At 38.4% G+C, this 14,937-nt stretch overlaps 3 protein-coding genes across 4 annotated transcripts; 1 reads left to right on the top strand and 2 right to left on the bottom strand.

The window, feature by feature from the left end:
• The first annotated feature begins 512 nt into the window (after nt 1-512).
• On the top strand, nt 513-7,800 carry LOC130504839 (auxin response factor 5-like). 2 transcript variants are annotated; one of them, XM_056999432.1, is made up of 12 exons: nt 513-1,077; nt 1,173-1,288; nt 1,364-1,462; nt 1,553-1,609; nt 1,697-1,852; nt 1,942-2,026; nt 2,186-2,441; nt 2,522-2,644; nt 2,743-2,954; nt 3,048-4,150; nt 4,236-4,426; nt 7,551-7,800. In XM_056999432.1, exons 1-12 carry the CDS (start codon nt 954-956, stop codon nt 7,666-7,668), a joined length of 2,640 nt encoding a protein of 879 aa, XP_056855412.1. In that variant the 5' UTR covers nt 513-953; the 3' UTR covers nt 7,669-7,800. The 2 variants fall into 2 exon arrangements, with proteins under 2 accessions (XP_056855412.1, XP_056855411.1); XM_056999431.1 differs by lacking the exon at nt 7,551-7,800 and adding an exon at nt 4,513-4,830 and having other exon boundaries at nt 514-1,077.
• Nucleotides 7,801-7,868: 68 nt separating this feature from the next.
• On the bottom strand, nt 7,869-11,085 carry LOC108820956 (zinc finger CCCH domain-containing protein 6). Its single transcript, XM_018593995.2, has 4 exons — nt 10,639-11,085; nt 9,480-9,665; nt 9,026-9,150; nt 7,869-8,930 (listed from the first exon to the last, which is right to left on the bottom strand). Exons 1-4 carry the CDS (start codon nt 10,696-10,698, stop codon nt 8,063-8,065), a joined length of 1,239 nt encoding a protein of 412 aa, XP_018449497.1. The 5' UTR covers nt 10,699-11,085; the 3' UTR covers nt 7,869-8,062.
• Nucleotides 11,086-11,582: 497 nt separating this feature from the next.
• Nucleotides 11,583-14,685, bottom strand: LOC108820954 (protein IQ-DOMAIN 32; the record flags this gene model as incomplete). Its single annotated transcript, XM_018593992.2, is given in 6 exon segments — nt 11,583-11,926; nt 12,032-13,361; nt 13,435-13,494; nt 13,600-13,779; nt 13,871-14,401; nt 14,580-14,685. Coding segments are annotated over 6 exon segments (2,214 nt in total). The 3' UTR covers nt 11,583-11,903.
• Nucleotides 14,686-14,937: the final 252 nt, after the last annotated feature.

Genomic DNA, 14,937 nt, shown 5'->3' with positions numbered 1-14,937 from the left:
TGGATGAAAATGTTAAATTGTTATTAGAATAATAAAATACACTGTCATCCATGGTACTTATTTTAAAGCTTTATTATCTGACTTGTAACATAAGCATTGAAAGTACTTGTACAATCAACTACATTTCTGGGCGTTCCAGAGATTACGCGTGCTTACTACTCTATTAATTTTTGACGTAAATTGTTGAAACATTATTTAAACTTTAGATATATAGGACGACACCAGAGATATCTTAATTAATGTGAAACAAATAAAATATAAATATTATTCGTTTTGAGAGTACAAAGCTGCAACGGCATCGCCATATACAGAAAGTTTAAGCGCAGGATAAGAGCATGCACACGCTTTCCCATTTCCAAGCAAGAAAAAACACACATATTCATGCTTATATACATATATATAGAGAGAGAAAGTAAATGGACTTTTCTTATAGAAATTAAAAGGAAAGATTTTTCTTTATTAAAGCTTTTGTCTCTCTCTCTATATCATTTCTTTCTTGTTCTTGTTTGCATCCAGAAAACAAAAAGAATGAAACTGTTTGCTTCATAATGTCATCTTTGGTTTTTCTTGTTCATTGAAGGGTCGAGTTTTGGTCTGAGAAAAGAAGAGAGAGAGAGAGAGATAGGGAAAGAGGCAAAAGCCCCACAAGAGAGACATGCTTGTCTGTGTGTAGTCCCTTTAATGGATGTTCTTTAATCTCTCACACTCTCTTCTGTTCTGTTTTTGTCATGTGTAAGAGTTTTGTCCTTTTTAACCAATAAAAAAATTAACAGATTCTATGAAATGGATTTGTCTTTAATTCTTCTGCTTTCTTGATTTATCTTGTAGCCTGTTTGCTCAATAAGGCTCTTTGTCTCTTCTTGGGTCAAAAAAAAAAATTAGGACTTTGTGAGGAAAAATAATCTTACTCTAGCTTAGAAGCCTAGTGTTAAGTGTGGGAGAGACCAAACAGAATGTCTTCATTGGCTTGCGTTGAGGACAAGATGAAAACAAATGGTTTGGTTAATGGAGGAGGAACAACAGCAACTTCACAATCTAGTCTGCTTGAAGAGATGAAGCTGTTAAAAGACCAGTCAGGTTTAAATCTTTCTTTCAGATTTAGTCCAATGTACATATTTTGAAATTTTGTTAACACTTGTCCTGATTTTTTTTTTGGTTTGGTACATGTTCAGGAACGAGAAAGCCGGTGATAAACTCTATGCTATGGCACGCTTGTGCAGGCCCTCTTGTTTCTCTCCCTCAAGTTGGTAGCTTAGTGTATTACTTCTCACAAGGTCATAGTGAACAGGTAGGTGTCTATAAGCACAACATTGTAATCTTGTAAGCTCTTGTTCAATGGTTTGACTTGTTTGCTTTGAACCAGGTTTCTGTTTCAACCAGAAGATCAGCAACAACCCAAGTTCCTAACTATCCAAATCTTCCATCTCAGTTGATGTGCCAAGTCCATAATGTCACCCTTCATGTATGCCTTAATCTTTCTCACATTTTCTTACCAAACTTGCAAATAGTTTATATCATTTCTCTTGACGATGGTTTTGTTTCATTTTGATAGGCAGACAAAGACAGCGACGAAATCTATGCTCAGATGAGTCTACAACCTGTTCACTCTGTAAGTTTCAAATTCTTGCAACTTTCCTTTTTTTTTAAAACACATTGAAAAAGTGAAAAAGTTTTTAAAATGGTTTTGTGCAATCAGGAGAGAGATGTGTTACCTGTACCAGACTTTGGACTATTAAGAGGAAGCAAGCACCCATCTGAGTATTTCTGCAAAACGCTTACTGCAAGTGATACAAGCACACATGGAGGTTTCTCCGTCCCACGTAGAGCTGCAGAGAAGCTATTTCCACCGTTGGTGAGTAGTCTTCTCTTTTCCCCCTCAGGAAAAAAAAACACTTGTATGCATATTTGCTGCTTTTGTGTGACGTGCTATGTACATTACAGGACTACACAGCACAGCCACCAACGCAGGAGCTTGTAGTTCGAGATCTTCATGAGAATACTTGGACGTTTCGCCATATCTACCGAGGCAAGTCCAACAGATTTCTCTCTCTCTCTCTCTCTCTCTCTCTCTCTCTCTCTCTCTCTCTCTCTCTCTCTCTCTCTCTCTCTCTCTCTCTCTCTCTCTATCTATCTATCTATCTTGACTTAGTTGATATTTGAGCTCAGATCTTGCTTGCATTCTCAGGACAACCAAAGAGACATCTCCTAACAACAGGGTGGAGTTTGTTTGTCGGCTCAAAGAGATTGAGAGCTGGAGATTCCGTCTTGTTCATAAGAGATGAGAAGTCGCAGCTGATGGTTGGTGTGAGGCGAGCTAACCGGCAACAAACAGCACTTCCTTCATCAGTTCTCTCAGCGGACAGCATGCACATTGGTGTTCTTGCTGCTGCGGCTCACGCAACTGCAAACCGCACTCCTTTCTTGATTTTCTTTAATCCAAGGTTAGCATCTAAAACAATCTTCTCACATGACTAAAACTAAACAAGAGCTTAATTATTAACGGTGTTTTGTTTTCATTCAGAGCGTGTCCAGCAGAGTTTGTGATCCCTCTAGCTAAGTACCGTAAGGCAATATGTGGATCTCAGCTGTCAGTTGGTATGAGGTTTGGAATGATGTTTGAAACTGAAGATTCAGGGAAACGCAGGTAAGTGTCTTCCACTAAACTACAATGTATCTCTGTTTCTTACCCCCCTAACTAAATATGGTTTTGGTTTGTTCACATTTCCATGTATATTTATTTAGATACATGGGAACCATTGTTGGAATCAGCGACTTGGATCCATTGAGATGGCCTGGCTCTAAGTGGCGTAACCTTCAAGTTGAATGGGATGAGCCTGGATGTAATGATAAGCCTACTAGGGTTAGTCCATGGGATATTGAAACACCTGAAAGTCTCTTCATCTTTCCTTCACTCACCTCAGGACTCAAACGCCAGTTCCATCCATCTTACTTTGGTAAGTTCAAAAAAGAAAAATGTTACTTATTGTTTATCTTTTTTTTTTTCAATATGATTTGCAGAATCAATAACTGTTTAATGATATTTGCAGCTGGGGAAACCGAATGGGGTAGCTTGATCAAACGGCCTCTTACAAACGGGGTTGTGCCTTATGCATCATTTCCAAACATGGCTTCAGAGCAGCTTATGAAAATGATGATGATGAGACCTCACAACAACCAAAATGTTGTAACGTCTTTCATGTCTGAGATGCAGCAGAATGTTTTGATGGGGCATGGAGGTTGTTTACTAGGAGATGTGAACATGCAGCAGCAACCAATGGTGATGAACCAGGTGGTGCAAAACAACAATCCTTCTGTTTCCAATACTAGTGGCCAAGAACAGAACCTGTCACAGAGTATTATGAATCCTCCTACAAATACTGAAAGCAGCTCTGGGAGAGTCAATCATGGAAACAAGGAGCAGTCAAAAGAACAGGCTAGAGTGTGTAATGAGGAAAAGGTTAATGAGCTGATTCAAAAACCAAGTGGCTTGTCTCCTTTACAAGCTGCTGATCCATGTCCTGAACAGATATACCCACCACAACAGTCTGATCCAGTAAATGGATTCTCTTTCCTGGAAACGGAAGAGCTGACATCACAAGTCTCTCCCTTCCAGTCTCTTGCCGGATCTTACAAGCAACCACTGATGCTATCCTCCAACGAGTCTTCACCCGTTGTGCTACCTGATTCAACAAACTCACCGCTGTTTCAGGATGTGTGGGACAATCAGCTAAACGGTCTGAAGTTTGACCAGTTCAGTCCCTTGATGCAGCAAGACCTTTATGGTGGTTGTCAGAACATGTGTATGAGTAATAGCACAAACAGCAACATTCTAGATACTCCTCCTCCACTCTCCAACACAGTTCTTGATGACTTCTGTGCCATCAAAGAAACCGAGTTCAATTGTTTGGTCGGGAACAACAACAACAACAACAACAACAATAACAGTTTTGCTCAAGATGTGCAGTCGCAGATCACATCTGCTAGCTTTGCAGAATCACAGGCCTTGTCTCGCCAAGATAACTCTGGAGGAACTGGTGGTACATCTTCAAGCAATGTTGATTTTGATGATACTAGTCTGCTGCAGCAGCAGAATAATAGTAAAGGCTCATGGCAGAAACTTGCAACGCCCCGTGTCCGAACTTACACTAAGGTAAACAAAAGCTACCTCTCCTTCCACTCACTAAGCATTACATTTTTCTCAAATCATCTGAGATTTTGAACTTTGGTTTCTGTAGGTCCAAAAAACCGGGTCAGTTGGGAGGTCAATTGATGTAACAAGCTTCAGGGACTATGAAGAGCTAAAGTCTGCAATTGAGTGCATGTTTGGACTTGAAGGACTGCTCACTCGCCCGCAAAGCTCGGGATGGAAGCTTGTATATGTTGATTATGAGAGTGATGTTCTTCTTGTAGGAGATGATCCATGGGAGTAAGTCTTTCTCTCACTTTCCTATTAACTCCACCTTAGTTTCTGACTTACCATATTTTTTTACTTGCATAAACAAACTGGTGCAGGGAGTTTGTGGGATGTGTAAGGTGCATAAAGATACTTTCGCCAACAGAGGTTCAGCAGATGAGTGAAGAAGGAATGAAGCTTCTGAACAGCGCATGCATTAACGATCTCAAGACTTAATTTATAGGAGAACCATCTTGTTGTAATCAATTGATGTGTTGTTCCGATTTGAAACCTGCAAACTATTTTAAGATTATGTAGTGAGTGATGAATGAATCAATAGTTCAACTTCAAACTGTCTGAAACTAGAAACTTTGTTGTGATAATTAGAAATTCCGTTTTACTTCAATTATATTAATCTTCATGAAATAATTTTATCTCTTCCAATTGTTACTTAATTTTTTTTGTTATTCTATAATATAGTATTCTTAAAAAATATTTTTTTATCTTGGAGAACTCTATGCAACATAAATTTGGCACTCTATTTCCATTACATGATATTTCATATACTCATGGTTTCTATTTAACCATAATATTTTTTTTTTTAGTTTTAGGTTAGAATATAGAGGATCCTTAGTTTTTAACTTTCTTAGATCGACATTCTCTATAAGAATCTTTTAGCTAAATATTTTAGATTAGTTTATTTTAAAGATGAATTACCTACGTAGGGTTGAGATTAGAAGACAACCATTCATTTAAGTAGTTACATTTCTAAAGATATTCATTTCATTCCGTTAATTAAAGTTATTCAACAGTTACATCTTCTAAAATTGTATATTAAACTCTATATAATTTGTAACACTTAATTTTTAACATTATATATTTTCACGACTAGTCTGTTATTTTCTAAAAGAAAATATAAATATTAATTAATTTAATCCATAAATGAGCAATCAGAGCAATTTTTTTGGTTATCTAGAAAAAATTAGTTGCTTACAACGATTTAGACAATATTCATCTGCTATTTACTACTCCATTAGTCTTATGTCATAGAAGTAGAGATATATGTTGTAATAAAAATCTTTATATGTTTTTTTTGTCAACTAAAAATCTTTATATATAAGAAGTTTCTTTCCAGTAATAATAAGGTTAAGATTAATTCTTATTTATAATTGTAAATGGATTCGTTTACAAATTGCTATTTGTTCTAAATATTTATTAAAACACATCTAAGGATTTTTGTTATTCTTTTGAGTATCTAACATTTTCAATATTTTATCTTTGTTTTTCATAAATTTCTTAATTGATCGGTATTTTAAAATAAAATATAAAATAAACTTAAAGTAACTCAAACTAATTTTGAATATGCGTATAGTATATTTTGCAGATTTGTGTATAGTAAAAAATACATAGTTAATAAATGTAGAAAAATTGTACACAAATAATATTTTGTAAAGTACTCAATAGTCCGCGTGTACGTGCGAATTTCTTTCCTAGTTTGTGGGAAAAAACAAAATATTCCAAAACAAGTAAAAATTACGTTACTCCCGTCATGATTGCTAATCGCTGCCACAAAAACAATAAAATAATATTCACAATTAGGCTAAACGTTCATGAGAATTATGATACCCAATCACAAACCAATATAAGATTCGTCTGAAGAAACTTGAGCAGTATAATTACACACGAGCTAATTTTAAATTGATTTCAGAAATATAAAAACTCTAGATCTGATCCGAAAGACTATACAGGCGAGATGGAGCAGAGACCACATTCAAAACTTAAAAGCATGAAGATTACGTCAAAATAAACTTGATCGAAAATCATATATACGAACAGAGTCCGGAATATGAAAGCGTTTCAGCATAACAATCCAGATATAATCCATAAGACCTATAGATTCGAAATAAGAAGGCTCAAATCGATTTCAGATAATCAAGTTCATTCATAGATCTAGGAAGTAGAAACAATCCATCTCAAGCGAGTATGAGAACATCAGAACGTCAGTATGAACATCAGAAGCGAAATTATAGAGAGTGGATCGATTTTGAGGCTTACTGTTGTTAGCCTCTTGAGTCACACCATTGTTTTCTCCTCCTCCTCCTGCAACGAGCTGCATGCTTGCTTCTTCCACTCTGTTTTTGCAAAGATTCATCCGAGAAAAAAAAAACAAACGAGAAGATAATAGATTCAGCATCTCAGATACATGTAGCTAGTGAGAAAGCGAGATGATAGAGAGATGACTTATACATTCACCATTGTCGCTCTGTGCTTCAAACGAGAGAGTGGGAGAGAGATGATGATTTGAAACGAGAGAGGGAGAGAGAGTATGGGAGAGAGATGATGCTTTATACCTGTGTGACTCTAAACTGAGATACACTCTATATTCTTACTTTTAGTATTTTTAAAATCCGTAACAGAATTGTGTTTTCGTCCCACTATTTTCTTATGTTGGACGGGTATGATTGCGCCACGTCAGAACTTCTTTTGATCGACGGTCAGGAAGTCAAGCTCGTTTGAAAAAATATCTACAGCAGCGTAGATTAGAGCATCCGTAGTGGTGGATCTCAAGAAGAATACTTAGGAATAATATTTTTTGAATTTTTAATTATTATTTTTTTTTCCTTTTTCAGATTAAAATAAGAAAAAAATAAAAAATATATCAATCAATCGCGGACCGACACATGTTAAGGATTTCCTAAAGACTGATCTTTATTTAAGAATTTTAAGCATCAAATCTTTAATTTTTGATAGGACCTACCGATTATTTAATTGTTTTGTTCTTAAGGACTCTCAGGACCCCGTTTCCAGCGGTCACTATACTAAACCGAACCGTCAAACATTTAAACGGATTCAGTTCAGTCCCAAGGCGTCATTCCAGGCCCAAGTCAAAGAAATTTTGTTTTTTTTGTCCTGAATTAGCTTATTTATTAGAGAATTCAAGTTAAATACCTTTTTTTCTCCTAATAATTTCCTTTATCTTCACAAACTTGAGATTCATATACATTCCAAAACTAAAGCCCCTCTTACGAATGACTTTGTAAAGCCCCTCTTCTGTTGAAAAATCTTTTCTCGACACTTACTGTTGCTGCGTGCTATACAAGTTACCATATTATTATGCTTACCATATTTTTTTACTTGCATAAACAAACTGGTGCAGGGAGTTTGTGGGATGTGTAAGGTGCATAAAGATACTGTCGCCAACAGAGGTTCAGCAGATGAGTGAAGAAGGAATGAAGCTTCTGAACAGCGCATGTATAAACGATCTCAAGACTTAACTTTAGCAAAATATGAACAATCTTGTTGTAAGCATTTGATGTGTTGCTCCGATTTGAAAACCTGCATCTACTTTAAGATTATGTAGTGAGTGGTGAATGAATTAATGGTTCAAACAGTCTGAAGTTACAAACTTTGTTGTGCTAATTAGAATCTCCGTTTTACCTCAATTATATATAATCTTCATGAGAGTAGATGAACATCTTAAAAAGAGAAAATTCCCTAATTATATTATATGATTTGTGGAAAATAGTTTCAAAAAAAGTAAATAAAACTTAAATAGCAGCAAAGCCAGGCAAGAGAGTAGAAAAAAAAAATTGCTCTGCTGCTAACAACAAGCTCTCTCTCTCTCACACCAAGAGGAGAAGAGCATGGTGGTGGTATGCTAATTCTGCTTCAGTCCCTGTCAAATCGCATTCTTTTTGCAGTCTGCATCTCAGGATTGTTGGTGTTACCATTGTTTGGGTTCCTCGGCTGGTAAGCTGTAGCATCGTGCTGGAATAAACAGTTAGCTCCATTGCGACAACCCCTCGAGCTGTTGAAGTACATGCAAGGCTTCATTATCTTTTGTTTTGAATCCCTTGGTGGCCTCTGGTTATTATTATTATTGCTATTTACCATCTCAGGGTTAAGTCCCCCTCCAGGTTGAGGGTTGTTATAACGATAACCGAGATGTTGTTGAACTGGCGGTGGTGCCTCTTGTCTTTCCCCACCATGTTGCTGAATCAGGCTCTTGTAATAACTAGCATCTCTGGCTGGTGGTGCTCCATAGTTGGGCTGATCTGAAGAAGTTGGAGGAGGATAGACCAAGGAAGGAGTTGGCTGAGGGTAATATTGTCCATTTGAGCTGGCAGGTGTTGAGGTTGTTACTCCATTTGCTTCGTGTGTCGAAGATAGGTAGAGGCTACCGGCGTTGGAGGAGACTGAACCTGCACCACTACTGTTTGCAACAAGATTCTCCACCAGCTTAGGGTTGCTCAAGATTTTCATAAGCAGTTCTTGGTCGATCATGCCGCTGCCTAGTTCTTTGTTGTTTGAAATTGCAGTTAACGCAGCCATTATTTCTGACGCTGCTGGGAGGGTTGAAGAAACTGATGTGTTCTCATCGCTTCTTGATGGCTCTGTTCCCACCACATCCACGCCAGATTGGACTGGGAGATCAGATGCTGGATCTATGTCATCATCTTCTACAGGTAGGATGGGGATGACAACGGTTTGCTGATCATCATAATCTGAGTTGTCAACATCAGCAAGAACCGAAGGGCTGCAGATTTGAGTTTAAAGAAAAGACCAAAGTCAGAAAAGAAGTAAAGGGATATATGCAAATGAATGTGTTATGTAGGGGGATAGGATCCGGACTTTGGAGGAATAGCTGATGCGCCAGGATAGAAGGCTTCAAGAACTCTCAATTCCCTCTGATTTTGCGTCTCCACTTCTTTGCTTTCTTCCCCTGCAACCACTCTCCATTCCTCATCCAGCACAATCTGCAAGAACACATGTTATTCCATGTTGAACATACTCGTGAGTATCCTCAGAGCCGAACATCCTTAACTAGCCTGACGATAAATACAACCATACAAGGGTAACCCAACTAAGAGCAATTTACCGACATATTTTCCATATATTATTCCTATGGTTATCATCTCAAAGGAAAGATTTGGTTGGACAATTAAATTAAACTTCAGAGGAATAAATAAAAAGAAGATGTAAACAATAAGTGTAAATATATTGTTATTGTGGAGGGAACTGCAATGAGTACTTTCAAAGATATAAAGACTCTAGGTAAAAACGAGTGGGATCAGCAAAAGCTCACCCGGACAGAGCATATCCACTTTATTACTGGGATGTCTGATAACTTAATCTGTGGCTCATTTGCAGAAAGAGGTCCACCGAAACCAGGTGGCAGATTATCCTCGCTCGGATGTGACTTTGCTTGGAGGTGATCTTGAGATTCTGATCCAACTTGTGAAGGTGAGTCCTCAGATATAAAGAGCCGTACCTGGAATAGCATCAAAATCAGAATTGTTAATTGACGTGTTACGCATGAACCATAGGCCGTCTTGATCAGATCATGCTAGTTTAAGTCTCATGTAGAGACCTCAAACAGGAATCACTACACACATAAAGAAAAATGAATATTTACCAATGGACAAGTTGTCTCAAACATACAATACAAAGATAGTCAAAAAAGCTTGTCCCCATTAACTTATAACAAGAAAACTGGTAGTTTGAAAAAGCTTAATTAACGAAAGAAACAATCAATGTGGTAATATCTAAAGACAAGAACCTCATAATTCAGGACTTTTTAACTAATCAGCTAATTTTCAAACCATGAAATAACATGGAAAAGGGTGACATTCCTCTTCTCTGTGGCTTCCTCCGCCCTCTACCCAGCCTATCTTACCAATATATATATATATATTTCCATCAGCAAAAAGGTTGCAAATGACAGCATCCAAGAGTGTGTAAAAAAGGCCGAATCGTTGAAGATAGCCAAAACACATTTTTCTTGGTTGGCATAGGTCATCGCAGACAAGTTGACTACCCTGATCCCAATCAAGAGTAAAAGTGGTGTAAGGCTGAGCAATCCCATGATAAAACTGGATGTATCCCTTCTTATCCAAAGAAGGAAAATACGCAAACAATTTTAGTCTATGATGCAAGGGTGAGAAAAAAACAAGATACACATCCCATTGTGATGAAGAAGAACTACTAAAGGTTGCAGGGAAACATAAATTGAAAAACATAGCACACACACATCATGCAATAACTCAAGTCATCAAATTATATGAGCTAAAGGGACACTGAGCAATAGAGAATAAAACTTCATTCATTCATCACTACTTAATAGTTCGGCGGTTCCTGTAACAGTACCATTTGCAAAACCAGTCAAATTTAGAAGGAAAAGTAAACAAAACATCAACCATGGGAGCTTGGATCGATCGAAAGAGCTGCAAATGTCTTTCTTTTACCTGGCAAAGTTTAAAATCTGGTGGCCAAGATACCCTTTTCGATTTGTGCAATGCCCTCATACTTTTCAGCAACTCACTTCTTTTAAATCTATCAAAAAAACTCTTCTTTTTTTTTTATTTGATTCGGTGACAGTCCAATTACCCCCCTTTTAAAATCCAAATAATTAATCAAAATCCAGCAGCAGCAGCAGCGGCATACTCTTTAGATTCGAACCAATCATCATCGTTTTCATCGAGAAAACCCCTAATTGTTTCAGGAAAACTTTTTGAATATCGGAGATGGAGAACTGAAGAAGAGAAGTTGTAAAATCCAGAACATATGCGTGTTGAATCCGTCGAAGGGAATGTAGAGAAGAGAGAGAGAGAGACGAGAAGCCCTAGATCCGGTAGGTTCTTCTTCTGTCTTCAGGTCACCATCGTCATTTTATCTCTACTACTTCTCCAAGGCGCCCTTTATACACGTGTCTTGGCAGCCGCGTTACCCTCCTCTCATTCATTTTTTGCCATTTCTCCACATACTCCATTACTTTTATATATTTCCTTAACGGCCCCTCTATTTATCTTTTTGATTTATTTCTGTTTTGGAGAGAAAAAGAAAAGAAAAAGATAAAAAAGTCAATAGGAGCCAGTTTCATTGACTCAAATTCAAGATGATCAGTCAACCCCCACCAACGAAGTATTATTCTATTATCCTATATGGTTGATTAACTGACATTTCAGATTTACATTTACAATACAAATGCATTGAACCATGATCTACGTTCAATCACTTTTGACATACCATACCACACTGGTAATAGTTATTGTTCTTGTCCACGAATGATTTCATTTCATGATTACGAGTATTGAAATAAATACTTTTGTTTTTGCGTCTTATTAACTTCATTCATAACGATTCATGCATATTCTTTTTGTATGTTCATCCAGACAGTTGTACTCCGCAATCAAAGAGAAGTGGGTATAAAATATATGGAAATAACCAAAATACTCTACTACACGACTTTCATTGGAGTTGAGCAGGTTATATGTCCAAACAAATAAACAAACACCAAACCAAACCAAACCAAATAATCCAATAAGAAAGAAAAAAGGAAATGACTCTATACAAAAGAACCATCCTCCCCTCCACTCTCCCTTCTTCCTCCTTCACTTTGGGCTGTCTCAAATTAGAGTCAAGGATTGTCTGAAAACAAACATACCAAACATCAAATATTGCAAATTACTCCAACTCCCCCCACCCCCTAAGATTTTGTTTCCGACCAGCTTCATCTCTGCCATTTTCTTGTATCTGTAAAAACACACACACAAGCAAAGGCAAAATCAAACTCTTTTTCTCAGTAACACAAAAGGTAAACACTGCCGAGAAAACATAAGAGAGAGGGGGTTCGTGTACCCTTTGTAATTGGCTGTGCTTGAGACGCAGACCGTTGGATTCTAGGAGAAGACCCTTGTTTCCCATTGGCAGCAACAACAGGCAACGAATGTCTCTTCTTGACGGAAACCTCTCTTTCCTGAAGATCAGGGCTTGACCTTGGTGAGTTATGTTCCTGAACCTTAGCTTTCGCCGACTGTGTTGGCTGCATGAACCGAGGAACAGAGTTTTTCCCTCCGCTGCTTTCTCTCGCTTCTTGATCATAACCAAAAGAGTTTCTTCTCCCGCTTTTCTGTTCTGTAGTAGTAGTATCAGTTTCCTGTTTGGGACTTGATGCTATTTTCTTGCTAACTTTCCTCTTCTGGCTTGAACCACTCTTACCGGATTTATCCTTCCTTGCTCTAACCGAAGAGGATGCTTGACTTGCCGGAGTTGCCTGAGATTCAGTGATTGTCATCGGAGTTACAGCTTCCTCAGGTAACGAGTATGATGCTTGAGGACCTGATTCATCTTCTGCACTTCTCTTTTTGGAATCAGGTGTACTAATAATAACCGTTTCATGCTCTGTCACTGTAACTTCAACTCTCTCCTTGGAGTCCTCTACAGTAGCCGCCAATGGAGTTTTAGATTTCACATCAATTTCTATCAACTCTGCTTGGTCTGACCTGGGAGTGCCGTTTTCTAGAGGTTTAGCTTCAACCTTGGGTTCTGCACCCTCAATGTCTGACTTCTTGTCAAGTGAATCAAGAGAAGAAGTTACAGAGAGTTCGGTGCCACACTCAGATCCATTGTGCTCCGCTGGAGCAACTTCTTCCACAGACTGATCCTTTTTAGCCTCTGATGAATCTTTGCCTTCTTCACCTAAAACACCATCTTTAGAAGAAAGCGTCGTCGCTTTGTTTGAACCACCAGCAGATGATGTTAGTTCCTCAAACTTTGATCTCGCTGCAGCGAAAGAAGGATTGCTAGCCTTACGCTTCAAAGAATGTTTCGGCTGTTCATCCACATATTCAGCTTCGGTATCCTTAGCAGCAGCAAGTGGATGAGAGTCATGATCAACCTCTGCAGATGCTTTCGGTGAATCATAATGGCTCGTTTTCTCCGTCTCAGACAGCTCCACCTTACTTGAGAAACCAGTATCAGCTTCGGTCTCTAAGGTGGACTCAGAGCTCACCAAGTCAACTTGTGATGATACCTTGGTTTCTTCCAAATGTTGCTCCTCCGTTGCTAATGGAGCCTTCTCAGGCTTGGAAACAGACATCCACCTCTCCAACCAGGTCCAAGCAGAGCTAGGTTTTGTTGGATCACATTTAATGCTGATAGGCTTCGTCTTGGGAGTTGACTCCATTAGCTATATAACCAAAAATAAAATAAGTATAAAATTACCATAAATAAACCAGAAAACGAGTTTATAATATGCATACATGTTTAGCAAACTTGTTTTCGAGAAGTTTTTGTGCTGCTGCATTTGTTTCCACCTTATCCTGAAACAAGAAACAGTATTGGTCCGCAGGGAAAACAAAACAAAATGATACTACTGACACACGTCGTTCGTTCAGCCAAAGCCATCTCAGAGAAAAAAAACTTACAGAGATTGCAGAAACACGGCTTCCATCTTTGGCGGAATGACGAGCACGGACGAGCGTCTGCATTTTGACAATAGCTTGGACACAACGCAGCGATCCCATGGCCTGGTTCCTAACGAGGTGGCCACGTACAGCAGCCTGAAGTTTAACAACTTTCTTGCGCCTCAAAAGTTCTCTTCGCGCCTGCAAACAGGTTCATAAAGTTATAGGAAAGCTTCTTCACATCCTTAATAATACATCCTAGTATGTAAAAAAAGGAAACAAGAGAGTATACCAAAAATCCACGTACAGCAGCTTGGATGATAATGATAACGGAATCATCAACTTCTTTCTTGATGATGATCACATCATCTGGTTCAACCTTTGCAACCTCTAGAGTAGTGTCTTCCTCCATCACGGTCACGGGTGCAGCATCTGCACAATCTCCTCCATCCAACTTAGATTGCAACTCGGTTCCAATAAAATCCTCCTCCTCAGTTTCAGTCCCTTTTGATTCCACAAGAACAGGCACCTCCGCTTTTTTGTTCACATCCACAGATTCGTCCACATAGGTAGTAACAGGTAACTGACTCTTCTTCGTCTTCGTCTTATCATCATCAACGGAAAACGTCTGCTTTTCAGACACAACGTTATCTTCAGGAGAAGGAGACTTGAGAAGAAGAGCAGATTCAAGAGTCTCTCTAGTCCTAGAAGTTTCTTCAGAGACAGCAACACTAGTAGTGATCGACATCACCCCTCGCTGCTGCTGCTGCTTCCCTGATTTCTTCCTGAAACTCCATCCTCGCTTATCACTAGAGCTCTTGCTCTACATTCATCCCCAAAAACAAAAACAAAAACAAAACCAATCCACCAAATCTCAGTCCAATTCAATACAAAGGCTAAAGAAACAAAAACCATCACAGCCCAAACCGACCAAAAAGCGTGTGATAACGACTCAGATCTTAAATTAGAAACTTCTTTTAAGGGAGAAAAATTGTCAAAACCTCTAGAGCATTAGGCGTAGGTTCGGCGGCGTCGTCTCCGCCGGCGCAGGCGATGATACGGAGACAAGAAGAAGCTGGAGATCTTCCCATCGTTTGGACCGTTTTATCTTCTTCTACTTCTTTCTGTTGTTCTTGTCGGATCAGTGAATAATAAAAACAAAAGAGTTTGAGAGAGAGAGAGAGAGTGTGTGTGTGTGTGTCCGTTGGGAAAATGGAGCAAAGACGGAACTGAAAGAGAAGAGATTAAAATAGGGTTTAGTGTGAGATTTGGAATCCGCCAGTCTTTTTCTCTTCTGTCCGTTGAGGTGCCCCAATAAAAGCGTTAAAACGTTGTCACTCTCACTATCATATTCATATC

Source organism: Raphanus sativus, unplaced genomic scaffold, assembly GCF_000801105.2.
Source record: "Raphanus sativus cultivar WK10039 unplaced genomic scaffold, ASM80110v3 Scaffold1817, whole genome shotgun sequence".
Classification (NCBI taxonomy): domain Eukaryota; kingdom Viridiplantae; phylum Streptophyta; class Magnoliopsida; order Brassicales; family Brassicaceae; genus Raphanus; species Raphanus sativus.
Note: the sequence above shows the minus strand (reverse complement) of the source record. Positions and strands in the feature narration are given on the sequence as shown.

What these genes read in the sequence shown, in the direction of transcription:
- LOC108820956 (XM_018593995.2), bottom strand. Translation starts at nt 10,698, where the DNA reads ATGAGGGCATTGCACAAATCGAAAAGGGTATCTTGGCCACCAGATTTT. An exon ending in AGTGGATATGCTCTGTCCGG is followed by an intron (nt 9,151 to 9,479) that starts GTGAGCTTTTGC and finishes GTGTTCTTGCAG; the next exon opens with ATTGTGCTGGATGAGGAATG. An exon ending in GCATCAGCTATTCCTCCAAA is followed by an intron (nt 8,931 to 9,025) that starts GTCCGGATCCTA and finishes TCAAATCTGCAG; the next exon opens with CCCTTCGGTTCTTGCTGATG.
- LOC130504839 (XM_056999432.1), top strand. Translation starts at nt 954, where the DNA reads ATGTCTTCATTGGCTTGCGTTGAGGACAAGATGAAAACAAATGGTTTG. An exon ending in GAAGATTCAGGGAAACGCAG is followed by an intron (nt 2,645 to 2,742) that starts GTAAGTGTCTTC and finishes ATATTTATTTAG; the next exon opens with ATACATGGGAACCATTGTTG. An exon ending in GTTCCATCCATCTTACTTTG is followed by an intron (nt 2,955 to 3,047) that starts GTAAGTTCAAAA and finishes TGATATTTGCAG; the next exon opens with CTGGGGAAACCGAATGGGGT.